General features: G+C 41.7%; 1 protein-coding gene across 7 annotated transcripts in view; it reads right to left on the reverse strand.

The window, feature by feature from the left end:
* Positions 1-5,333: 5,333 nt before the first annotated feature.
* Positions 5,334-27,104, reverse strand: part of ACOT9 (acyl-CoA thioesterase 9) — a 57,540-nt gene continuing 35,769 nt past the window's right edge. For all 7 annotated transcript variants that reach the window (XM_049643594.1, XM_049643595.1, XM_049643592.1 and 4 more), the window contains 12 exons: positions 24,892-25,062; positions 24,600-24,637; positions 20,741-20,824; positions 19,991-20,094; positions 13,699-13,772; positions 11,557-11,624; positions 10,712-10,823; positions 10,459-10,549; positions 10,197-10,282; positions 9,689-9,776; positions 9,380-9,530; positions 5,334-8,928 (listed from right to left, as the gene is read on the reverse strand). In XM_049643594.1, coding sequence (XP_049499551.1) covers positions 8,840-8,928; positions 9,380-9,530; positions 9,689-9,776; positions 10,197-10,282; positions 10,459-10,549; positions 10,712-10,823; positions 11,557-11,624; positions 13,699-13,772; positions 19,991-20,094; positions 20,741-20,824; positions 24,600-24,637; positions 24,892-25,062 — 1,156 coding nt within the window. In that variant the 3' untranslated portion in view covers positions 5,334-8,839. The remainder of the gene's footprint in view (positions 8,929-9,379; positions 9,531-9,688; positions 9,777-10,196; positions 10,283-10,458; positions 10,550-10,711; positions 10,824-11,556; positions 11,625-13,698; positions 13,773-19,990; positions 20,095-20,740; positions 20,825-24,599; positions 24,638-24,891; positions 25,063-27,104) is intronic.

Raw genomic sequence — 27,104 nt, forward strand, 5'->3', positions numbered from 1 at the left:
TACTGTGTTACGCCAGTAATTTCTTGGAGAATATAAAACTTCATGTCAGGTCATGGGGTGCCTGGGTGGTTCAGTCAGTTAAGCATCTGACTTCGGCTCGGGTCATGATCTCGCAGTCTGTGGGTTTGAGCCCAAGTCAGGCTCTGTGCTGACAGCTCAGAGCCTGGAGCCTGCTTCAGATTCTGTGTGTGTGTGTCTCTCTCTCTCTCTCTGCCCCTTCCCCACTCATGCTCGCTCTCTCTCTCAAAAAGAAATAAAAAAAATTTATTTAATTCATGTCAGGTCCAAAGTTAAAACACTGATGCCACAAGGTACACATTTATTCCCTATCTTTCAGAAGTAAAAAACGTCAGATTGAGTCCAGCTAGTAACAATAGTAACTAATATTTATGTAACAAGTGCCATGTGCGAAGCATCCTGTTAGGTAGATTAGCTGCATCATCTCATTTAATCTCCAGGGCAATTCTCTGAGTTATTTTTATAGTCGAGGAAAGTGAAGTTCAGATAAATTGATTGCCCAAAGTCACACCACTAGCTAGCATAGGTAGAATCAGATTTTGAACCCAAACAGGCTAATTCTAGTTTCTGGGGTCTTAACACTCTATTGTGGCTCACTTCTTTATACCTTTGAGGGTGGCAGGAAAAAACAAGTTGTGATGTATACTCACCTTCCATAGCATCTGGGTAGGGAGAGTTGACCCCAGAACTCACTGTTCTGTACGACACGAAGCCCTTTAGAACAGCCCCTACATCCCTTCCTCTAAATTCACGTTTTCAATGTGTACCAAATCTACACGTAACAATATGCTTATATAGTTTAACAAAAATTGAATCCCTAAATGTATGTAGCTGGCTCTTCGCAAACGACCATATATAAAGCTGAACTCCAGTGCTACTTCCATCATCCCACTTACCACCCCACTATGGCAAAGACTGTAGTGTAATTATCTGTATATGTGCTGTGTAGTTACGGGAGCTGGTGCCAAAGAGACTGCCTCATCTGGCTTCCATGTTAATCCCCTCTCGACACACAAAAAGCCCCTCACTCCCCGAGGTAGGCCATCACTAAAATTGAAGGTATTACCAGCCTCCTGGCTGAAACTCCGGAGTTCTGTCATAAATGGCAAGTGACTAGTGGCGGGTATTTGGACTTGGACGTGGAAACCCAACCGCCAGTTATAACCCTTTGCTAAGTATGTTCTAAATGCTAGTTTACTGTTGAAATTTTAGAAGCCGATCTATTAGTAAAGTTGAAGACTGCTAGTACTTTGGTGTCTAGACAGGTTTATGATAGTCTTGTCAATCTACTTTCAATACAGTTGGAATCCAACCTTTTTTTAGAGTGAGAAAGCGTGAGTGGGGGAAGGGGGCAAAGGGAGAGAAAATCTTCAGCAGGCTCCATGCTCAGCACAGAGCCCGACGTGGGGCTTGATTCCACGACCCTGGGATAATGACCTGAACTGAAATCAAGAGTCAAGTGCTTAACCCAGCCACCCAGGCTCCCCTGGAATTCTTGATATTTCCTCTTTCCAATTAGAAAATTAGAAATTTTTACTCCTGGAATACAGCTGTATCTTCTTGATTACTAATTTCCATTCCATTAATAGTTTTCTAGCTACATATTCATTTTAGGTATGTTTACAAGGAAGACAATTTAGATACATCCCCAAAAAGCCAGCTATTGTTTCATTCAGCAACTTTTGATCATCTACTCTATATACTTGGCACTTACCAAGTAACCAAAGACAAGTTTCTGCCCTCAAGGAGCTTAGCATTTGATTACTTAGGCAGGTGCTGAAAGTGTAGCCATTTCACAAATAAGTGAAAATACATCCTGACTCAGCACTTTCATGTTAACTGGGTAATGTAAATAGCCTGACAAACATAGCAATAAATATGCACTCCTCTTCAATGCCTTCTATAAATTATCCCTTCAAAAGCTGACTTCTGAAAGTCCACAGATCCAAAATTATATCCTTAAAGATGATCTTGTGTGACCATTTACAGAAGACAAGAAAAACTGTTCAGAAAGGAGAGTCCCCTTGTCCTACTGGAAAGGATGGGCCCCGGGCCTGACTGGGATGTAGCTACAGGACACCTGTTCCCGGAACATGCAGCTGTTCTCAACTGCCTCCAGGGGACATGGTAATGTCCACAAATGTTTTTGGTTGTTACAACTGTGGGAGTGCCACTGGCATCTGGTGGGTAGACGCCAGGAGTACTACTAAACATCCTACAATGCATGGGACAGCCCCCAGAGCAAAGAAGTATGTGGCCTGAGATGTCAATAGTAAGGTGAAGAGACTCTTCTCTAGAGACAGCTGCCAACTGATTAAAGAAAGGAGACCAGTGTAGTTTAGTAGCTGCCTGTGCGGCAGAAGAGAACGTGCCCTAACACGTAGGGGCTTATCCAAAATAATAGGTCAAGAGGTGGCTTCAAGTTTCTGGGAAATACACTGGGCAATGTCTTTTCAGACCACTAATACGTAGATGACATCTATAATTCCCTGCTTCTGCCTCAAATATGTAATCGTGTGTCGAATATTCCCCAGCTAAGCCTTAGCAGTGTTCGGAACTTTACAATGATTGTGGCAGACTGCTCTTTCAGGGGTCTTAGTCCCCAGAATCTCATGCAATCATTCCCCACTCCCATCATTTCTTCTCTGTCCAAGGACATATCTAATGCTACATCCTAAGTTTTCCATCTGTCAGTAGACTTCCAGGTTGTATATTTTATTCTCAAATACATTAACCACTGTTTTATTATTTAGTGATATTTTTGTACCCCACCCCCACCCATCTGATATCATGGAATGCATCCTTGTATTTCTTACAAGAACTTTCTGACAACACTATGTCAATGAAAGGTCTTTGAAGAGAGTTGCTACTATATGTGATGAAATGTGTATTTCAGGTAAATAGCTCTACAAAGGTCTCCATGTGAAAGGAGATACACAAATATACATACACACATACATACATAAATCTATAGATACACACATACATACACACTTCTATAATTTGTACCTAGCTCTTAGTAGGAAGAAAATGTTTATCATAACTACTATGTATTTATTCTTCAATAGCAAAGCAACTGTTACCAGTTCCATTATTTAGGTAATGCAATTTTGGCATAATGTTATATACACTTACGTAAAATCCTAAACATATATATTCTTTTAATGTTAATGTACTTTTGAGAGAGCGTGAGCAGGGAAGGGCAGAGAGAGAGGGAGATACAAAATCTGAAGTAGGTTCCATGTGGGGCTCAAACTCACAAACCATGAGATCAACACCTGAGCCAAAGTCGGACGCTTAACCGACTGAGCCACCCAGGTGCCCCTAAAAAAATATTTTTAAAGATCCACCTTCCTGAGGCTTAAGCTTACAATTTTTTAAATTAAAAAAAATCAAGGGGTGCCTGGGTGGTTCAAGTTGGTTAAGCATCCAACTCTTGATTTCAGTTCAGGTCATGATCTCACAGCTGGGGAAATCCAGCCCCACAACAGGCTCAACACTAACAGCACAGAGCCTGCTTAGGATTCTCTCTCTCCCTCTCTCTGTGCCCCTCCCCCTACTCGTGCTCACACACTCTCTCTCTCAAATATGAACAAAAATACTCTTCATTAACAAAATCAAAAGACAAGTCCAAACCCAAATTCACCTAAGCCATGCACTTGTTCAAACAGGAAATATTACCTACATGTGTGCAAGGTACTTTGCTGGCAATGTGGATAAAAAGGTATGAAACAATCCCTTCCCTCAAGGAGCCCAGAGTCTCCCAAATGAAAGCATATAAAAAGAGCATCAAAGTGCAATAAATCCAAAAAATACCTACCAATGGTGAAGGCCCCAAGGGGAGCATGAGAAGCTACAATACAGGGATGAGGGAAGGTTTCCCACAGGCAAGGAGTTCGCATTTCCTACTACTTCACCGAAGGCCATTTCACATCCAAGTGTACTGTCCTTTTATAAAAAGACAGTACTTGGGACTCTGTCTCAAGAGATGAAGCACTAACTGGTTTTCCTCTATGATAATCCTTCGGGAGATGGCATGTGCTTTACAGGTGATTGGTTAGGGTTAAAGGCGTGTGGCCAAGGTCAGATGAAGGTAAGAAGTGAAACTCATTAACTTCAAGCTATGGCCATTTGTACAGCTCAGTCAGGACATCAGAAACTGGATCTACGAGTTTTCTATTAAAGGTAGTATGCTGCACTGTAACCCAAAGGCCACCAGGCGGCGCCAGCCACACGGAAATGGCACAGCGACTTGCTGTGTCCTAAGACCCTGTCAGGCTAAACTAAAAGAGCAACAACGCTCAAATGGCTTTGTTATTGTTGTTTTGGGGTTTTTTACAACTCTAAAGGTAAAACTTCAAAATTCTGATCAACCTAAGTACAGCTCAAGTACACATCTTTATTTGTATTGAGTGTACTCCTTCCATCAATGACCGTGACCCAATTAGTACATTTTACACTGTGACCTAGTACACATAAATGTATGCACCATGCACATGTCTAACAAGTTCCACATAATACCACTACTAGGCATGATGTGTTATACAGTCTTCTTATAAACGTATATAAGATGTAGGTATGTATATATGTAATCAGGATGAAATAAACACCTGCTGTATCAATACCTTGTCATGTGTAATTTTCATTTTACTTCCATTAGGGTTTTGTTCATTTGTTTTAGCCATCCTATTCCCTCTACTAAAGATGCACAATTTCTGTGACACAAACCAAAATATCTTACCCTTTTTTTGGTTACTTTAATCCTTTCTCTGAGATACTAATTTCTCAATGCCTCTGGATTACTGAATGGTCTTCAGAAGGGCTTTTTTTATATCTTAAATAGGACTTGATTTTTAAGATGATATGCAGTATATTCATTAAAATATTTCACTAACCAAACAGCCGAATCAAGCAAAACAATATAGGCCTAAATCAAGGGACTATGGAATGAAGAAGGTGCCCCTCCTTTTATGGGATGGGAAACAACTTGAAGAGATGAAGCCCTTAGCCCACTCCCAGACCTAGCCAGTGGCAGAGAGCCCTAGGCAAGACCTCCCAGGTATGGACATTCACGCCAACACTACTTCACATCACTGCACACTGCCTTCCAGAAACCTGCCCTTTGGGTGAAAGGACCCCCAAATCCACCTCAGACTGATCCCCTTAGATTAAAAGTTTTATGACACGAGAGTCTCATCTAAAAGCAACATGATGAGTCAAGACCGTTAAATCCATTTTTGAACTTGCTCAATCTTTTTTAATTCCTCTTTCTGGTTACCTATTTTACAGTAATGCATTATTTGTAGCCCAGGAAAGGGGGGGGGGACCATTCACAAGTCGATTCAGAGAGTCAATCACAAATGCAGTGAAAATCTATTCTATAAGGGAACTAAAATCCCAAAACTATTTCACCATCATCTCTCATGGTTAGAGACCTAACTGTATCCTGAGATTACATATATAGCCCCTGTCCCTTTTGCAGCCTCACCTCTCTCTGCAAAATGTGGGTAACAATGCTATTGACCTCCAAAGGTGGCTGTAAGGATTAAATGAGCAAATACATCTGAATGTCATTAGCATATTGCCTGACACATACTAAGACTCCAATACGTTAGTCATATATAAAAGTTCCTTTTTTATGATGATTACATCTTCTCACTGATTATTGCAGCACTTCACCAACATACAAGTTGTCATGGGGTTCTGGAACCAAATAAAGAATCCCTAACTCCTCTCAAATGTTTTTGTTGTAAAGCATAAAACACTGAATTTGAGCTTGAGGGTCTGGCGAGAAACAGAAATTGTTAACAAACTTGTCTTCTCCGTATCAAAATGGAAGCAAATATAAACTACCCTTCACCATCCTCTAACGCACTTCCTTTTGCCTCCCTCTTCTCATGTGTGCAATTTATTAATAGGTATTAATAAGAAAAAAAGACCATGGCCAAGTAAGTTTCACAAAAGCTGATTAAACAAAGTTAAACAGGTGTTCTTACGGACCTACTTTTCGGAGTCTTTTGTAACCTAATATGCTTTAAAAACTACCAGAGGAGGGGTATCCTATGTAGTGTTTCCCAGTGTTACTTGTTAATAAATGTTTATACAAGACTATTTCATTAGCACTAGTATCCAAGGTATCTTCTTTGTCAACTTCCAGGACATCACTGATTGTTCCCGGCATGAAAATGGCTTTGAGAGGCAGGAGGATGGTGTAGTTAGGATCTAAAACTCTGGCTGGCTGCTCTTGGAGCCCTCAAGACACCATTTAAAAAATCCAACCAGCCTGTTAAGAGGTCTGGCCAACCTCCACCCGATTCCAGCCACCCCAGCTGAGGTGCCAGATGTTCCGGCCCCAGACACGCCCCCGGCTGCACACAGCTGCCTACAGCTGCCTAGGTGACTGCAGCCAAGGCCACAGGGATAAGAACTCCCCAGGTGGGCCTGGCCATCCCACAGACTCAAATATGCCTTTAGGAAGATAAAGGGTCTTTCTTTCTGCGCAAGCTTATCAAAAAGAAAACTAAAATGTTGAATTCCCTGGGGTGACGGGTGTGGGGTGGGAGGGGAGACTTCCATTCTTCAGCCATCAAGCTCTGGGCTCTGTTCTAAGAGATGAGAGAAAGCAGATCGTCACAGAGAACTCGGGTAGCAAAGGGAATGTGCAGAGTATTCAGGTTCCACAAGAAATGGATCCACGGCATCACAAGGGCACGCACAACATAGTGCACAGCATATCAGTGTCAATTCTTCTAAAAAACCAGTGTTAAAGACACCATCCTCGAAGACCAACTGAAGAAATGTCTAAGCAAAAAACAAAGAACTTGGTAATAAACGCCTGAAGTAAAATTAGGATGTCTCGGGATGGACAACTCAGTACAAAACCATGTCCAACCCACATTAGGAAATTCCATGCTCAACACGTAATGGTGCTAGGACCAAACACTCACTATCTTTAAAGAGGGACAGAACACTAAATACCTAGAGCCTACTGTATGTCCTTCATACTTCGCTTCATCTCATCTTCTCCAAGTCCTGTATTAAAAATGAAAACCTAAAAAAATTGTTTTAATAAAAATCAAAACCTGTTGTTCTTATCATATGAAAACCTTTAATGGGAGGGAACATGTTCTGAGTTAAGATTCTGATATCCATACCTGAACTAGTAATTTAACTAAAAACACAATAAGCAATTTTTTAAAGTTCAATCTCGGCAAAATTCAAAGACAGCCCGTTAACAAATATCCTTTTTCACCTATCAAAAGGGCAAAGATGTTTAAAAAGAATAAAACTTGGCAAACTTCAGGGAAATCGATGAATGAATGAAGGTCTCCAACTGTTCTAGAAGGTTATGTGAAATGCATATTCAAAGCCTTCAATGTGTGCACACTATTCTGACCTAGGTATCACTTCTCTGCAATTTTCCTAAGGAAATCATTTAAAGGTTAAATATTTTAGCTATTTAGGATATTTACTGGAACCATGCTTAGAATAGCAAGAAAAGTTCTAGAAAGAATCTCAGTGAATAAGCAAAAAATGTTTAAATGTATAACATATAATCTGTAAGACAGCAGACAGTAGGTCTCTTCATTGAACTGCCCTTAACACATTCACACAACTCCCAGAGTCCCCACCGAGTCACAGGTAAATCTGCAAAATGCTGTACTGAAGGGCCCAGAGAAGCTCAGGATGGTGCAAGTACAGTGTGGGGAAACACCTTGCCAGAGAGGACTCTTTTCTTCCCAAAAGCCTGGTTTTTGTCTCTCCCGGACTCAATCGACCTCCCATCCCATCAAGAAAGAAACTTTGTCTTGGCTAGACTCATGAGAATACCTCCCTTTGGGTTCCTAGGTGACACTATGATCCTGGACACAGAAAGCAGTCCCATGTACTGGTCAAGCGTGCCCTGGCGCCACACTGCCTGCCTCTGAATGCCAGCACCACCACTTACTAGCTGTGAGACCATGAGCAGGTCACTTAACCTGTCTGTGCTTGAGTGACCTAACCTGAGAGGGTTAGAGAACCTACCTCTAGTGGTGGTAGAAGAAATACATGAGCTAATACACGTCAAGTGCTCAGGACAGTGCCTTAGCACATGGCAAGTGTTCAGCAAGCATAAGCAGCCATTATTGTCACTGTTCCTGTTTTTGAATCAGATATATCCTGGCCAGCTCCGAGTAGAGTGTGAAAAGCTATCTGGTGAACGAAAGAATGAACACATGGTCCTGTGTGTCCTCATACAGATCATCTCTGAACACCTCCTCTTGGTATGGCTTTAGGCTTAAAGCTTCCCACAAATCCTTCCAAATGCCTTACCTTTTGTTCGCTCCCTTCACCCCCACTTTTCATCTGCCTCCTGCCAACAACCAAAGCTGGGAAGGAGAGGCAGGCAAAACACAGAGGACTCATGTAGGGTTGATGGGATTTAGACAATACAGGGGAACTGCAGCGTCAGGCTTAAGGAATACCCTCCAAATACCTTGGCAGGAAACTGCACATACGGATAGCTTGTGATAAGCTTAAGAAAAGAAACGTTTCCAACTGCATATAAAGGCATTCTGCCCTCATTTCTTTACCACACAGGAGGTGACATGGTAGGTTTCTAATTTAAATTGTCTTGAGAGTGTTTATTGTTTAATAACTCCCTCTTCCTCTGCCCCACCCAGCCACTCTCTTGTTCTGCTTTGCTGATCATCCTAAAGGTTGAATACATTCTTCTTCTCAAAAGAGGATGAGAATAAAGACTGAAACCAAAACACTTGATCGGGCTTTCAACAGGCACTATGCCACCGTGGAGGGCTGCTCTTAAACAAGCATGGTTTTCCTAGGGCTCCACAAGGTAGTCCTTTCTCAAGTTCGCCGGTACACTCATGGAGTTGAAATGCCGCTGCCCATCTAAATACAACATGGACTCTGAAACACAAAAGAGAGAACCATGGAGAAGCCCATGGCACCTTACAAAATCATTGTACGGACAGCTAGGCTACTTGGGAACAAGAGGGCAACAAGGAGTGTGCAAAAATGGCTCTAGGCAGGCCCTGTCGGGCTGGGGGTGTGCAAGGATCCTGAGGGGTGAGCCTCGACTCGTGCCCCTTTCCTGTGGCTGCACCAGTCTCTGACCACCAGTGGCCGCTTACAGCTGGACCGACCCTTCAGACGGTAGCCAGGTCAGGCAGAGCAGCGACGGCAGCCTGCAGGCCATTAGGCATCCTGGCCGTCAAGGCTGCAGACCCTCGAAAGCGCTATCTCCTAGAGATATGCTCTTGGAGCTAAGAGGCGTCTCTATACTTCCTACAACAATTTAAAAGAAGAAAAATTTCTTTATACGTTCTTCCATTCACTAAGGACAGACATTGCTGCTTACCTCCGTAGGTTCTGGGGAAAACCAAGGGCACTTCTTTTTCTGACATGAACGTGAAATGGAAGACATTGGTGGTCATATGCTCTTTATTCGCAAGAGAGGCCACCTCACTGTGCACTCTGACTTGAATGTAATTGTCCCGAGTAAAGCAAACCTAAGAGATTTAGACCTGATAGTTAGTCAAGTCCATTAGGAAGGGGAGAAAAGCCAGTCATAAGAGAAACAGTGGCTTTAGAATTAAAAAAAAAAAAAAACCTTCTCTTCTGGGCCCGAGTGATAAAAAATTTATTTCATCCCTCATCGCACACCTACCTGCGAAGAAAGAAACAGCAGTGATCCAACCTCAACGGGTTTCTGAAACATGATATCATCCACTGCTACTACAAACGGTCGGGAACCACTAACAGACAAAGGCAGAATTTGGGTCAAACACAAAATTCAGATGTCTATTTCTCCCCTAACAATCAGCTGAAGCAAAACGTGAATGATAAGAGAATAAACCTAGGGAAGGGGCAAATAATCATACCAGTGAGAAATGGTAAGGGATGCCAATGTGACGAGATCACCACTCTATCTTTTCCTTTCTGCATTGTCATCACCTTTTCTCAGTAGGTCTTTAATGCACTAACTGACAAAGTCAGAGCAACAGCCTTTGAAAATGAAGACCAAGTGGAGGTGGTATCAGTGTGAAATTGATTGAAAAACAAAGCACATACCCCAACACATCCAGACTGGCCTAAAATGGTTCATTTCAACGGGGTACTGCAAACTGTCTCTCAGAAGCTGAATACTTTTACTGGCGCCACACTGCCAAACTCACCCAAAGTTACAAGCAGTAGCCCATCCAAGTTCATACGCTTTCCTCATAAGGAAACCGCCAAAGATCCGATTGAAAATGTTCCGCTCCTATAGGGCATAAAATAATTATTAACAAATACAAGCTCACGACCACCCTCATATACAGAACAAAGGAATTAACAATGCCACAGAACAGAGGTCAGTTTGAAGGCGGATCAAATTTTAGATGAGAATCACCAAAGCAAGTTATCCTCTTTAGAAGATTTTTCATTGGCTTACAATACCTGAGGATGGCAAATTTCCAAGCTCTTCAGTTTTGAATCCTCCATCCACACCGCATGAGGGGGTAAAACTCGACTTTGAAAACTTATAGTCCTGTACAAAAGGAGATTCAGGAAACCCTCTTAATGCCATGCTTTTACTGATGAAAGGTAAAATATATGCAAACAACTCCCAAGATGTTGAGGCCCACGTGGCTCTGGAGAAGGCCAAGGTTTAAATGCTTTCCCAACCTGGAATCTCACCACCCTAACTTACTTTGGATCGAGCGTGCTAAGAAACATCTCATGTATGGTTGTCCTCTCCTCGGCACTGGGAGCCATTTTCAGTAATGACGTGGAGCTGAAGGCAACCCTTCTCCCCTTGTTCACTGGAACACAGGACGACAAGGAGCTACGATCAGGAGGGTCCCACTGCAGTACTGCGGTTACTGACCTTGGCTGCCTCGGACCCTACAAAGGCAGTATCTCCTGACTTCAAAAAGCCCACCGGAAATTGTACATATATCCCAAAGAAGGCTGCTGAGGCTACATAAAGTGTCCAGCGACTCCCTGCTTTCACACGGAAATTGCACTGGCTCAGTGTGAGACCACTTAAAGACCACACTTAGACCATCCAGGGCGCCTGGGTGGCTCGGCTGGTTAAACGTCCAACTTCAGCTCAGGTCATGATCTCATGGTCCGTGAGTTTGAGTCCCCCATTGGGCTCTGCACTGTCAGTGTGGAGCCCACTTCAGATCCTCCGTCTCCCTCTCTCTCTGCCTCTCTCTCTCTAAAATAAAATAAACATTTAAAAAAGTTTTTAAAAAGACCATCCTGAACCAGAGCCCTGACCAGCAGTTATTTCACTAAGATACATTTCCCATTTTACTAAAAATGAGAAAACAAATTTTTGCACTTAACAAATATTGTCTAATCAGGAAAACTGTTAAACTATGGATTCTGGAACCAAAAATAAGGTATTTTTAATTTCAATAAATTCTCAGCATGAATAAGACTACTTGACTGGTATGAACAGTCCATACATGCTCTTAAATAACCTCTTCTGCAGTACAGCTAGTGTGCTTTGCAGAACCGTATCTTATTATAAACAAATTAATATACATTCTCCTTGTCTAAAGAGTTCTTCTTCCTCTGGGCTTTCAAGGATGAGTGGATTTACAAATGCCGGCCTAAAGAGAAGAAAAGAAAAGAATACAGTTTAAGAGGCTTATAAATACAGTTTTCCCCAGGAAAGGTGGAAGGTGAACAATTTACCCACTGGTTTCCAAGTCTCTGCTGTTTGTTTTAGGTAATGCTTACTCACTGTTTCATATAATAACCCAGGAACAAGTAAGGAGCCCTCTAGTTACAGAGTAAGCTGTACACTAGAAAGTTCCCATTATAAAAAGAACACTGCCTCTCACCAAAAAGTTTCCCCTGATTGTCATAACGAGGAAACAGTCAAAAATACACTGTAGAACATTCTACAGGACAACTGGCCTGGACCCTTCCAAAAATGTCAACGTCTTCAGAGATAGAAAATGGCAGGGGGATGCTTTAAAAAAAAAAACAACATAATAACTACATGCCATACATGATCTTCAATCAGATACTGACCCAGGGGAAAGAGCTATAAAAGATATTTTAGGGACAAATGGCAAAGTTTGAATATGGATTGTATATTAGATAACATAACTATCTCACTTAAATTTCTTGGATATAATAAAGGCATCGAGGCTTTGTAACAGAATAACCTTATTATTAGGAGACAGATGATGGACTATCCAGGGGTGAAGTAGTCTCAAACTTACTTTCAAATGATTCAGGGAAAGAGTGTGTACATGTGTGTATTTATATAGAGAGGGTAAGACAAAATATCAATTGGTGAATTGAAGGTGAGGGCTCTCTGGGTGCTCACTGCATCATTCTACTTTTTGAAGGTGGCAAATTTCTCAAAAGAGAAAACAGATAAAGGGGGGGGTGCTTTCACTGTGGTAGAATCCAAAGATTTGATGAAACAACAATGGAAACAATGGGAGAGAAATTTTAAATAATGCCACAGGGCCGGAAAGGAGTCCCCCACCCAGGGCCAGCCCCTAGGACCCGCAGGTCTGCCCAGCCCAGTGGGAAAGTGAAGAGTAGCATTCTACACTCACATCTGTTTGACCTTAACTCACTCTTCCAAGGCAGTTTTTCATGAGGCAGCAAAGATTTCTCAATGAGGACCCCTACCTCAAGTTTCTAATACAAATTAGATTCCCACAGGCCCCCAGACCCTGTCCTATACCAATAGCAATCCTGTACTATTTCCTCCCAGCCCAGAACCCACCCCCCACAGTTCAACAGTTTTTTCCCCCCCCCGTTCGAATGCCTTCCAGGTGACTGCTGTTAGGAACCAAGAATTCAACTTAAGGGGAAAAAAGTATGAAGCCAAATAAGTTAAAATCTGTAAAGTTCAATCTGACTTGGAATTGATGGTACATTAACTCACGAGGTCCGATATTTGTTGCTTTTTAATATACATCCTAACTCTGTCCACTGAAAAGGCTTAGAAATAATGACAAATGAGTAGAAAATATAGTTCTAGTGCCCAGATTCTGGTCTCTAAATACCAGTACTCACTAAGAGGAACCCCAAGACTCCTCAGAGAAATGGCTGATTCTGGGCCTGAGGAAGAAAATGTGTTAAGTGAGCCCAAGATATCCCACCGTACCAGAGAACAGGAAGACTGGCGGGGAAATGTGAAACAAGTTTACTCCAGGAGCCGGCTTAAAGGAGCTCCCACTGCCCAAACACAGTATGCTCTGAGCATCAAGAACAATGGCTGCAACTTACTGAAATACATTTACTATTAAAATCCATGAATTCATTGGGGCGCCTGGGGGGGCTCAGTCAGTTAAGCGTCCAACTTTGGCTCAGGTCATGATCTCACGGTCTGTGAGTTTAAGCCCTGCATCGGGCTCTGTGCTGACAGTTCGGAGCCTGGAGCCTGCTTCACATTCTGTGTCTCCCTCTCTCTCTGCCCCTCCCCTGCTCACTCTGTCTCTCGCTCTCTCTCTCTCAAAAAAATAAACATTTAAAAAAATAAAATATAATAAAGAAAATAATACATTTTTAATAAAGAGATGAAGCAAATACGGCAAAAGTGTTAAAACTTCTAAGTCTAGGTGATGAGTATATGGAAATTTCATTATAGTCTTCTCTCCAGTTTTGTGTATCTTTGAAGTTTTCCAAAATAAAGAATTAGGAAAAAACAGCAATTACCCTTGATTTTCAGAATCACGAGCCACCATTACAAAGGTTGCATCCAAAACAGGACAAAATTCATTGCCGTGTAACTAAAGAACAGTGGAAAGAAAATACAGACATAAGAAATACATTTAACAAGAAGACCTATGACAATTCTAACAGATGTCATGCATGCTTTGGAAAGGGCTGCAATTAGAAAAAGAAAAGTGCTGGGGCACCTGGGTGGCTCAGCAGGTTAAGCGTCCGACTTCGGCTCGGGTCATGATCTCACAGTTCATGAGTTCGAGCCCCGCATCGGGCTCTGTGCTGACAGCTCAGAGCCCGGAGCCTGTTTCAGATTCTGTGTCTCCCTCTCTCTATGCCCCTCCCCAACTCATGTTCTGTCTCCCTCTGTCTCAAAAATAAATAAACATTAAAAAATTAAAAAAAAAAAAAAAAGAAAAGTGCATCATTAACCACCATCTGCTGAGTTGCCAGACACAGAACTAAGCTCTGGGTGGGAATGGAGCAAGACCAAGAAGGCTGTGGTCTTGGAAAAGGAGAAAGACACCCCAAAAGTCAAACAGTACACCATGCGAGAAGGGCCGGGATGGACATGACCTACGGGCTTTGGAAGTGTGCGTGACTGAGACTCAAGGGCAAGGGTCACAGAGGGACCCTCTGCATCAATGTCACTTAACTGTCCTGCATTATGCAAAGTTCTGGCTTTCTTGAGGCCTACCTGTCCTCACAATGGCACACAAAGCCAGGTGAAGTGCCCACCGCTCTCATGGACATTAGAATATTCAGGTAACTTCAGTATGCCAGCTACCAGCACACGTTTGTGCCCCCTTAGCTGAGCGTAGGGGGCTCCCAAGAAGGGGTAAGGATCACTGGTCATTCCATGTAATGAGTGAAATAGTTACAATGTACAAGCCTTTGAGGCTTTGAGGTATTTCTTCATTCTCTAGGAATCTGTACTTCCAGGGAAGTTATATCATAAAGTCCTATCATAAGCTGAGGGCATACTAGGCTCACTCTTCAACAAACCTCCTCACTAGTCCTCCTCGCTGCTGTCTGTTCAGGCCCCCATCGCCTTCCCCCTCAACCTTCTTCCCACATCTGCTCTAAGCTTGCTGGCAATATATATAAAGCTCTCCACGACAGAGTCCAGATTCCTCTCTGCTCACCAAACACGCCCCTCACACCTGCAACCTTTCCCTAAGCACACCTGACAACTTGGAGGTCTGGAATGTACCGTGCTGTTGAACACCTCCCATCCATGCCTGAGCCTGGGCCTTCCTCACAGCCACCTTCCTCAAGACACTTTTCCCCACCCCTGCCCCCTCCCCAGGCAGAGTTCATCATCCCTTCCTTGGTTTGCCACCAGAGTGGAAATAAAGTCCTCCCTGAAAGTGGTACTCAATGTAACAGAGATGGATACTATTCCCACGGGGAACACTTGGAAATGTGCAGAACTGGTTTTGGTTGTCACACGGCTTGAGGGACATCACTAGCCGGGCAGGGGTAACCAAGGAGCTAAACACCTCACAGTGCGGGGGACTGTCCTGCATAACTAAGAATTTTTCCTACATCCAATGCCAGTAGTGCCTCTGTTGAGAAAAGCTGCATGATACTTAATATATTACAGATCCTCCTCGACTTACAGCGAGGTCACATCCCCACAAATCCATCATAAATTGAAAATATCTTAAGTCAAGAATGCATTTAATACACATAAACTACAGAACATCACAGCTTACCTAGCCTACCTTAAACATGCTCAGAACACTTATATTAGCCTGCAATTGGGCAAAAGCATCTAACATAAAGCCTCGTTAATAACAATGTGTTGAATATGTCAGGGAACTTATTTAATACTGTTCAGAGAGTATAAAACAGAAAAGCCATATGGGGACAGGCGGGTTGCAAGTGCGTCAGTCCTCTACCCTCCTGATGGCGTGGCTGACCAGGAACTACAACTCACTGCCACTGCCCAGCACCACATATCACCAGCCCAGAAAAAGATCAAAATTCAAACTTTAAAGTACACTTTCTACTGAACACTCTTTCACACCATCATAAAGCCAAAAAATAGGAAGTCAAACCACCCTAAGTCAGGGACCATCTGTATATCATAATCACCGACTGCAGCACGCTTTTCTTGAGGACAAAGACCATTTTTACTCACATTTGTATGCCTAGCACTTAGCACAAAGACTGGCAGATAGAAGATAATCAATGATTGATGATGTATATGAGTTGAGGCAGAAAATTATCAAGCACTACTAGAATGTAAACTGTAAGAGAACGAAATGTTGCTTAGCTCACTGCTATACACTGAGCACAGAACACGCATTCGATAAACTGCTAAGTGAATGTTAAATGAATGGACACGAGGAAGTGGGCTAGGTGACTCACACCCAGATGCTGCTTATGTCAAGGAGCCTACAGTGTAGTCGAAGAGAAAAGATGTGTTCATATGCAGCTCTGCGGAGGAGAAGAGCAGGTACCAGGAGGAAGAATCAGAAGTCATGGGGAAGGAACAGGCACTATGAGCTGGAAGGATCAGGGAAGGATTGAGCATAAGGTGGCCTGGAAGCAGAGGTAGAATACGAATGTGTGGAGCCAGAACATGAGGATTTCAGGCAAGAAAAAAGAATAAGCAATGATACTCATCCTACTCACTCACTGTTTACATTATGGTTTATTATAATGAACACCTACTAGTGCCAAGCATCAAGAATGCAAAATTGAGGGGCCCCTGGGTGGTTCAGTCGGTTAAGCGTCCAACTTCAGGGCAGGTCATGATCTCTCAGTTTGTGCATTTGAGCCCCACATCGGGCTCTGTGCTGACAGCTCAGAGCCTGGAGCCTGCTTCAGATTCTGGCCTCCCTCTCTTTCTGTCCCTCCCCTCGCTCACACTCTCTCTCTCTCTCTCTCTGTCTCTCTCTGTCTCTCAAAAATAAACAAACATTAAAAAAAGAATGCAAAAATGAGTAACTCCCTATTCTTTGAATGCTCAAAATGTCCAGCAGCAAGCTCTAAGAAGGTATAGGAATGATAAGTCAGAGGGAATACAGTTGTAAAGGCAGGTGGGAGCTAGTTTGTGGAGCACCTTAGATCCTAACTAGTCAAAAGAGTTCAGACTTTAATCCACAGATAATGGTCACTGAAGGGTTTGGAGAAGGAAAGCAATGTGATTTAAGATTGCCTTTATAAGATCTAACTCATAAAAATCTGTACAATTAACAGAGAGAGCAAAGACTAGAGGCAGGTAGACCATTAAAAGACAGTTAAGGTACTCACAAAGGAGGCAGTGAGGCCTTGAATGAAACACAGAGGCCGAGAGGAAAGAGAAGAAAGAACTCTCTGGTGGGTTGCTATGGGTGATGAATTTGCAAGACTTGGCAAAAGGCTGTATAGGAAAGGACGAAATTAAAGATATGACAAAGGTTTGGACCCAGGGCAGCAAAGGGGGAAATGGAGGAGGATCAGGATTGGGAAGGAAGCTGAGGTACTCAGTTTGTCACACACCTGATTTAAGGTAGCAAGAGCACGTGTAGGAGGAGAGATAAAACAGGTGTGTAGAAAGATGAGTCTGAAGGTCAAGCCCAGAAAATATTTGGGACCACCTCCATAGTAATGATAATAAATGAACATTATTGTCAACATTTGATTAGTGGTTACTGTGTGACAGGCAATGTACCAACTAATTCCTATGGTTAGGTTGTTTTGTCATTTCATGCTTACCACACAATAAAACATGGTACTATTACTGTTTCCACATTACACTTGAGAAAATGCAAACTCAGAGAAGGTAAGTAATTTACCCACATTCACATGGCTAATAAGCAGCAGAGTTGGGATTTAAACCTACATGTACCTAAACCAGAGGCAAAGCACCTACCGCCAAGCTTCCTATCTGGAATAGAAAGGATCACTCGGGGCGCCTGGGTGGCGCAGTCGGTTAAGCGTCCGACTTCAGCCAGGTCACGATCTCGCGGTCCGTGAGTTCGAGCCCCGCGTCAGGCTCTGGGCTGATGGCTCGGAGCCTGGAGCCTGTTTCCGATTCTGTGTCTCCCTCTCTGTCTGCCCCTCCCCCGTTCATGCTCTGTCTCTCTCTGTCCCAAAAATAAATAAAAAACGTTGAAAAAAAAAATTTAAAAAAAAAAAAAAAAAGAAAGGATCACTCAAGTCTTGAGTTACTAGTCAAAATGGTCAATGAGAAATACAAACTTAAAACAGAAGTTTGTACTTGTCTGACAGTGATTTTCATTGGCCCTCTCCTCACAATAACTCCTGTAACTCTTTTCAACCTATTTGGCCCAGATTCAAATTACCTTGATTCCTATGGCAGGAATCTGAGCAGTCTAGGAATCAACCATGAAGATTAAAAAATGCAGACAGGGGCCGCCTGGACAACCCAGTCGGTTAAATGTCCGACTCTTGACTTCGGCTCAGGTCATGATCCCAGGGTGGTTGCATCAAGCCCTGAGTTGTGCTCCTTACTGGGCATGGAGCCTTCTTGAGATATTCATTCTCATTCTCTCTCTCCCTCCCTCCATCTCCCTCCGCCTCCTCTCCCTCCTCTTCTTCCTCCTCCTCTTCCTCTTCCTCCTCTCTGCCCCTCTCCGCCCCTCAAAACAAATAAACTTAAAAAAAAAAACAGTATGGACTAATCATAGCAGCATCCCCATCATGCTTACTGTGTTTTGTTCTAACAACAGTATTACTGTCAGCTATGACAACATGGAACTTAAAGAATCCAACTGCTTACAGAGAGCCCCAAATAAAAAACTACTTAACTATTTTGACAAAAACTTTAGTTACTGCAGAACAAGCTTTAGACTTTTTCCAAAAGGTGAAGTACTTCATAATTCCAGAAGAGAAAAAGTCTATCTGAATAATGAGCCTACTAAATACTCTGGCGTAACTGAAGAAGTCATTCTTTTTTTTCCTTATTTTTTTTATTTGAGCATGGTTGACAATGTCACATTAGTTTCAGGTGTACAACACAGTGATTCAACAAGTTTATATGTTATGCTGTGCTCACCAGAATGAGTCATTCTTTTTTTTTTTTTTGAGAGAGAGAGAGAGAGACAGAGAGAGAGAGAGAGAGAGAGAGAATATTCCACACAGGCTCTGCACTGTCAGCACGGAGCCCAAGGCAGAGCTCAAACTCAACCGCAAGATCATGATCTGAACCAAAGCTGGCAGCTTACCTGAGCCACCCAGGTGCCCCCAGAATGAGTCATTCTTAAATAAATTTTCACAATGAAACGTGGGACATACTCTGAATTATCTGATTTCTGTGCTATTATCCTCTTTGAGGTACATGTTTCTTGTCAAATTTCTTCATTTCTTTGTAACAGCTACTCAAAGTTCTGCTCCTTAGCCGGGCTGTTCCTAACTGCTACATTTAGTCTAAGTGACTGTTATGGGTTGACTTGTGTCCTCCAAAAATATATGAAGTCCTACCCCTTGGTACCTCCGAACATACCTTTACTTAGAAATAGGGCCGTTTCAGATATAATCAGTTAAGATGAGGTCATACTGCAGTAGGGTGGGCCCTTAATCCCATATTACTGATGTCCTTATAAGAAGAGAAGAGGGGCACCTGGCTGGCTCAGTCGGTAGGGCATGCAACTCTCGATCTTGGGGTCATGAGTGTCAGCCCCACGCTGGGCACAGAGATTATTTAATAAAAAAGAAGAAGAAGAGAAGAGACGCAAAGACACAGACACCCAAGGGCGAAAGAAGCCGAGATCAAAGGGTTCAAGCTGCAAGCCAAGGAATACCAAGGACTGCCACCAAACCATGAGAAGATAGGAAGAAGCAAAGAAGGATTCTCCCCCTACAAATTGTAGAGGGAGCATGGTCATGCTGAAGCCTTGATTCTGGACTTCTGGCTGCCAAACTGTGAGATAATTAATTTGTTATTTTTAGCCACCCAGTTTTTGGTACTTTGTTCCAGCAGCCCGAGGAAACTAACACAGTGACCAGTAAGTACCATTCGTGCCTGATGTAACTCAGACTTTTGTGAAATTCTCTGGGGCAAAACCAGAAATAAGCACCTTGACATGTTTTGAAAGTAATAAACAATGAACCGAGACACCAAACAAAGTGTCAGTCTTTGTCCAAGAAGAACACGTTAATAACCCACCATCTGCATGACACGAATTTTCAATTCTTTTTCTAGAACTGGTGAGCTATATACCTGTCATAGGTATAGCATAGGTAAAAAGCATAGGTAAATATGCTTTTCTTTCGCTGGGACTAGCTGGTTGTATTGGAACAAGCCAGCAACCTTTAGACGAACACATACCTGAAACATTTGCATCTTCACTTCCATGGATGTCTTCCCAACCCAGCTGACATGGCCACTGAACTTGATGTCCTGTTCTGGACTTAAGCTCGTCTTACACATATCTGCGAAACAGAAAGTCAATCTGAGTTCAAACCACACCCCAAATTTTCCGTATTACAAAAGGAAAATTTCATTTTATATTCTGGCAAATTCCACCACTTTTCCTTTTTTCTTTTTTTTTAGTCTTCAAAACTAAAAACAACGTTTTTGACATACAAAAGAGAACTGTATACCTTTTTGAAAAATGTAGACAATGCAAAGAATATAAAAACTAAAACTGGAGGGGCGCCTGAGTAGCTCACTCGGTTAAGCATCGGACTTCAGCTCAGTTCATGGTCTTGCAGTTGGTGGGCTCAGGCCCCACACTGGGCTCTCTACTGATGGCACAGACTCTGCTTTGGAGCCTCTGTCTCCCCCTCTCTCTGCCCTTTTCCCACTTGCACTCTCCCTCTCAAAAATAAATAAACATCATGAAAATAAATAAGTAAACAAACATTTTTAAAACTAAAAAAAAAACTGCAATTATGCAAAACCCTTCCACTCAAAGATCATTTTAATAAATATGTATTTTAGTATATACCATGAGACATTTTCAAACACATATATACATAAAAATTTTTCCATAAAACAAAAATATTTCCTCTAATTTCAATAATCTCTTGTGATTACTAAGAATTCTAAGTATCCATAGAAAATAATATTGCTTACCAATCTTGTCCACCAGGGCTGTAACTATAGACAGAGGAGACGCCTTAGCTGAATGAATCTTGGTGTGCATGTAGCAAATGAGAACTGTAAGAAAAAAGAAGAGAACCAAAGAAAGGAAACGCAAGATTATTGCTCAACATTTACAACTGAATCCCTGAATCCATAAAAAGTCTTATCTCGTTTTGAAGACCCAATCCCCCCATATCCCACTAGCAGCTTTATCCTAGGTCCAAAGACTTCTACACATTGAAGTGATTTGGGGATCTTCTAATCTGAGTACCCACTCAATTTTAGATTTGGTCAAGAAGCCGAAGTCTAAAGCCCAAGCCCAGCAGGTGGCCCATCACCACTCCACAGAGACACACTGCCTCAATTAGAAAAAGAACCCAGCACATGAGTCCAACAGCATCAAACATCTTCATAAAAGAGAAACAAATCACAAGGACTCAGCTACCTATTTTCCCTCTGACTCCTTATCATGAAGCAACCATTTCACTTAGACTTATTCCTCCTTCCTCCTAACACCTTTGACTCCTACACCACCTTGAGACTATCTGTATACTTGCCATATTTTAATAAGCTAAGCATGCTTCTGTGCATTTAAAGTTGTATTATACTCCTGTGTTTAGTGGCCTCCCTGCTTCCCCCATGATTCATTCAAATTTGTATCTTCAGCCCTCAGGACATGGGTCTGCACCCAATAAATATTTGTTAAGTGACAAAAAAATCCTTCCATCCATGCACCTCCTAACAGATGCACTGGGGGAACGAGAGGCTAAAGGCAAGAAAGTCCACTTAAAGCCTCTGTGGTACCCATAGAATAAATCATATGTGCCTGGCCTATGTCAGTATCGATGGAAAAGAAGAGAATATTTTAATAATCTCTTCAATATGTTAATAATCTCAGGTCTCTAGCTTGCCTGACTGAAGATGGTACACCATTCACTGAAAAAGAGAATAGAGGAAGAATAAAATGGACTATTTTCAACATGTTAAATATGAGAAGCCTAGGGCATATCCAAATGGAGATGTCCAATAGGCGAAAGGGCAAAGTGATCTGGAACTCAGAAAAGCAGGGCGGGAAATGTAGGTTCCTAAGTATTCCACATACTGATAACAAGTGAAGCTCTGGGAGTGTACAGATAAGCAAAAAAAAGGGGAGAAGACAAAACCCTGGGGATAACCAACATTCAAAAGATCACTAGGAAAAGAGGAACAAGGAACAGCCAGAGAGGTAGAAGTGTCACAAAGCCCAAGGATGAGCTCAACAATATTTATCAGGAACCACAATAGGGTCAGGTAAACCCTGAAAAGCACCCATTAGATCACAAAATAAGGGGGAAAATGGAGAGCTTGGCAAGAGCAGTTCAATGGCTCTGAGGAACAGAAGCCAGCAAGTGTGAGAATGAGAAATAAACAGGAAGTCATGATACAGAGGCAGTAAGAGCAAATGACTTTTTCCAACTCTTTCCATAAAGTTAGCTCTGAAGTGAAAGAGAAAGATAGTTTGACAGTGTTCTAAGGGAAGGAGATTTTACCTACTTTCCATTATAAGATGGAAGAGCCTTGAATATGTTTAGAAGGTGAGGGAATGTGAAGCTGAGAAACGGCTTGCAATATGAGAGAGAAAGATTAGGTGATAAGGCAAGTTCTTTAAAGAACTTGAAGGAACAGAATCAAGTGGAGAGGTGAAAAGAATGGCCATCAACAGGAGGCAATGAGGAAAAAACAGGTTAATGCCAAGGGAATCTGTGTATTTAGGGACACCTAAGTAAACCAAAGTCAAGAGTGTGTGTGTGTGTGTGTGTGTGTGTGTGCGCACGCGCATGTGTGTGTAGTTTTTGTTAAAACGCCAATAAGAATGTTTAACTGAATTTATTTAATCTGAAGAAACATGCAGCTAGGTATAAGCCTAACAATGGACTCATTTCTATATTGTAGAAGTCATTAGACCCTTTCTTTAAACCCATTCCCAACAGTTCAGTCCAAAAGTCATTAGTGAGAGCAAGCAAGGTAGCCCAGAGTAAGGTGCTAAAGCCCAAACAGGGCCGGAGGACATAAAAAGAGAAGGCAACAAAAGCAATGGCCCAGCATGTTGCAGCTTGAACACAATGAGGAGGGTGACCCAGCAGAACAGGACCTGGTATGAATCCCAGTGAGGTGAGGGGAGCATCCATGAGAGGCTAGGGGTGGCAGAGATAAGAAATGAGCTACATACAGGGGGACCTTACCAAACAAGTAAATAGATTTAGAATAATGGAGCCAGCTGGGAAGAGGCATTACAAATATGAAAAGGGGGAAATGAATGAAACTGTGGTGCTGATCCAGAATTGCAACTGCCAGTGTGAGCCCATGGTCTTCAGAGATGGATAGACAGACATAGATATAAATTTATGTGCATGTGCAAATATTCTCCAGCTTTTCCACTGAAAGAACATGGGAGCAGTGACACCCCAGCAGCAGTGACCACTCCCAGTACCCCTATCTTGGTTTCTAATTACCATTCCCTATCAAAAAGAACCAGAGCTCCTTGGAGATTTGGCTGATTCCAGGACTGAGGCAGGGAAAGTACAAATGAGCCTAGGAGGTCTTATTGTGCCAGAAAGTAAAGAAGTGCTCAAAGAATGATGGGGACACATTAAAAAAACACAGAAGTCAGCTTGAAGGGATTGGGACAGTCCCGGCACAATTTGAGCACCACAAGAGATGACAGCGACATATTACAATCCATTCAATAAAATAGGAATCCTTGAGTCCATACTGATTTTAAAATAATACATTGGAAGTCTGAGAAGGAATGGAATGTTTATAAGATCTGAAATTACCTGCCAACCAGGTACTTATTAATTACAAAAGCGCAAAGAGTAACTTTACAGTGAAGAACCCCGACATACACTGCCTTCATCAGAGAACCAAAGTTAACATCCCAGTAATGGGACAAATGAGAATTATGCACCAGTTGATGAGATGCAATAAGAACACATCATCCCTTCTGTGGTGTTCCTGCCAAAGGTGCATGTCTCAAATCCCATCTTGGGGAAGCATAAAATAAATCCAAATTGAAAGAAATTGTACAAAAGAACTGGCCTATAACCTTCAAAAGTATTAAGGTCATGAAAGTCAGAGAAATACTGAGGAGCTATTCCTGACACAACAATTAAATGCAACATGTGATTAAGAAATGGATCCCTTCTGGGGCACCTGGGTGGCTCAGTCAGTCGGGTGTCCGACTTCGGCTCAGGTCATGATCTCACAGCTCGTGGGTTCGAGCCCCGTGTCGGGCTCTATGCTGACAGCTCAGAGCCTGGAGCCTGCTTCAGATTCTGTGTCTCCCTCTCTCTCTGCCCCTCCCCTGCTCACACTCTTTGTGTCTCTCTCTCAAAAATAAATAAACATTAAAAAAAAAAAAAGAAATGGATTCCTTCTGCTACAAAGGACCACTGGTGAAGGCTGAGTTGCGTCCAAGAATCAGTCTAATGTATCAGGGTTAACTTCCCAATGTTGACAGTTGTATTGTGGTTATGTAGGAGAATGTCCTGGTTTGTAGGAAATACTGTTCTCTCACATGATTCAAAGAAAAAGAATTCTTTGTACTGTACGAACAACTTTTCCAAAAACTTAAGACTTTTTGAAAAGTTATTAGAAAGAAGGACTACTCGGATTATAACTGTTCAGCAGGAATCTACATTTTCAGGAAAAAAATTATGACAATTCAGAGGCAATAGTTGCCCTTCTTTTACTGCTCTTTTAGAATGTCCTCATCTGGGCAAGTTAAAGAATTAAAAAGGCCCTTTCCAGCCAAATGATTCAATATATAGCTATAACTATCTATTTAGAAATACTAAAATAATACCAGTACCTCCTAGGCTGTCAAGATCCTCAAGAATCCTGCCAAATCTGTGAAACAAAGAACACTGTGATTAAATGAAAATCATGATGATCACCCCTTAAAAAATGAATAACACAGTTTGGGTGGATGAAAGGTTCTAAAATTGCAGCGATGACTGCACGACTCTGCAAATATACTAAAACCACACAACTGCACACTTTACATAGGTGGACAGTATGGTGTGTAAATTACATCTCAAAGTTTTAGTAACAAAAGAAATAAAAACAAATAAATGACATAAATAAAAAGAGTGCCATTTTACCTGATGGTGTTTTGAACAGTCAAGTATTTCTCTCGTAATTCAGGCTGACTACCCAAAGGCAAGAGAACCTCGATATAACTGTCTTTCATTCTCCTGGGTGGCAGTCCTTTCTGTGACTGAGCCAAAAAACTCTGAAGTAATTTTCTTTCCTCCATTGCTTTCACATGGTCTCTGAGAAGAAAGGAGGCAAACTACATGAAACACAGGGGGCAGTGCGATCCCACATGCCATTGACATTCAGGCTGGTCAGACCCTATCAAAGAAGGAAAAAGGTCTGGACCTGCTCACCTTCTCTTCCTTCCCTCCATCCCCACTTGGCACTCAGTGAAATTAAAAACTTTCTGTTAAAATGTCTTGGGCTTATAAATAAAAAAGGTAATACATACTTGTAAGTGATATAAATATACTTAAACAAACCACATATTCACCCTCATCAAAAGGTGTATTCAAAAAATAGAATATTTCAAATCAAAATTAAAAATAGAGGGATGGGCACAAATACATATATGGGCTAAAGAACAAAGTGGCCACTGAATCCCATATTCCCATTTCTCACCTTGACAATTCTCACATTCTCTGTGCCCCCAACTCACTCTCTCTCTCTCTCTTTCTCTATGTCTATGTCTATGTTTATCTCTATCTCTGCCTTCGATTTCAGGAAACAGAGACAGAGGAAGAAAAATGAACTATATCTAAAAGAAGTATGAAAGGCAAAGCAAAAGGTAAAGAGGAAAAGTACATGAAAAGGAGATGGGAAGGGAAGACAAAGAAATGATTAAAGTGGAAAAGAAGAGACAGAGCGCCAAGGGGATAGGAAACTAAAATGCTGACAATTTCATTAATTAAGATAAGCTTCACTTATGAAGTAGTATTGCCAGAAAGGTTTAGCCTACCAAAAGTATAAGAGATAAAGAAACAAGTTAAACAGCACCAGGGAAATCCTGAACATAGAACGTTCTACACAACAAATGGCTTGGTCTCTTTAAAGTCAAGCTCATACAGGTGCCTGGGTGGCTCAGTCGGTTAAGCACCTGACTTTGGCTCAGGTCATGATCTTGCAGTTTGTAGCTTCAAGCCCCACAGTGGTCTCTGTGTGGACAGCTCAGAGCCTAGAGCCTGCTTCAGATTCTGTGTATCCTACTCTCTCTGCTTCTCCCCTGCTCACATTCCATGTGTGTCCATCTCTCTCTCCCTCTCTCTCTCAAAAAACTAAATAAATAAACATTTAAAAAAAAAAAACTTTAAAGTCAAGCTCGTACACAAAAAACAGGAGGGAGAATAATTGTCTACTATTCTAGACTAGGAGCAACCAAAGAGTCATAACCACTAATGCAATATACAATTCTTTATTGGATCTTGATATTTTCTTAAGCTATAAAAGACATTTTGGGAACAGTTGAGAAATTCTGTACGGATGAGTAATATACTATGAGGGAATTACTGTATATTTCATCAAGTAAGAGAATATCTTGTTTGTTGGAGAGACACACGATTGCTGACTTTGTTACACAAAAGAACATATTTATTTATTGGAGATGTATGAAGTGTCATGATACCTATAATTCACTTATATGAATAAGTAAATTACAATTCAGCCAACATATGCATATTGGCAAATCTGGAAAAATGTAAGTACCAATCAAGATAGTAGAGACAGAGGTATTCATCTTTTCTACTTTTCAAAACATTGAAATTTTTCATATAAATAGCTAAAAAAGAAGTCATTAGATAATTTCTATACCAACAATAGATTACTGTATGTCTAGTGATTGCTTTTTCTTTTTATCTCATTTTAGTCTCAAAATTCTATGCACCAATAGGGATATTATCCTATTTCACAGCAGGGAAATACTGAGAGATCAGGTTAATTGTGAAGTGACAAGAAGTAATAAAGGAGCCAGGCTGCATCAAATAGAAAAACCAAGAAACTTGAGTTTTAATTCCCAAACCCTGATCCTTAATTCATTCATTCTCCCTCTGAGTTTCAGTTTCATCATATGTAAAAAAGGGATAGGAACATATGCCATAAGCATGTCACAAGTTTTGTAGAGAATCATTGAGGTAATATACTTGAATGCACTTTGAAAAATGTAGAGTACAGGTAAATGACTTTATTTTATGACAAGAATACATCAAATGATGAGTATGTTGGAATGTTGGTCTTCCCCGCAAGTAAAAAAAACCCTCTCAACCCATTTCCAAACACAGGGCTC

The sequence above is a fragment of the Panthera uncia genome, chromosome X (assembly GCF_023721935.1).
Source record: "Panthera uncia isolate 11264 chromosome X, Puncia_PCG_1.0, whole genome shotgun sequence".
Lineage (NCBI taxonomy): Eukaryota > Metazoa > Chordata > Mammalia > Carnivora > Felidae > Panthera > Panthera uncia.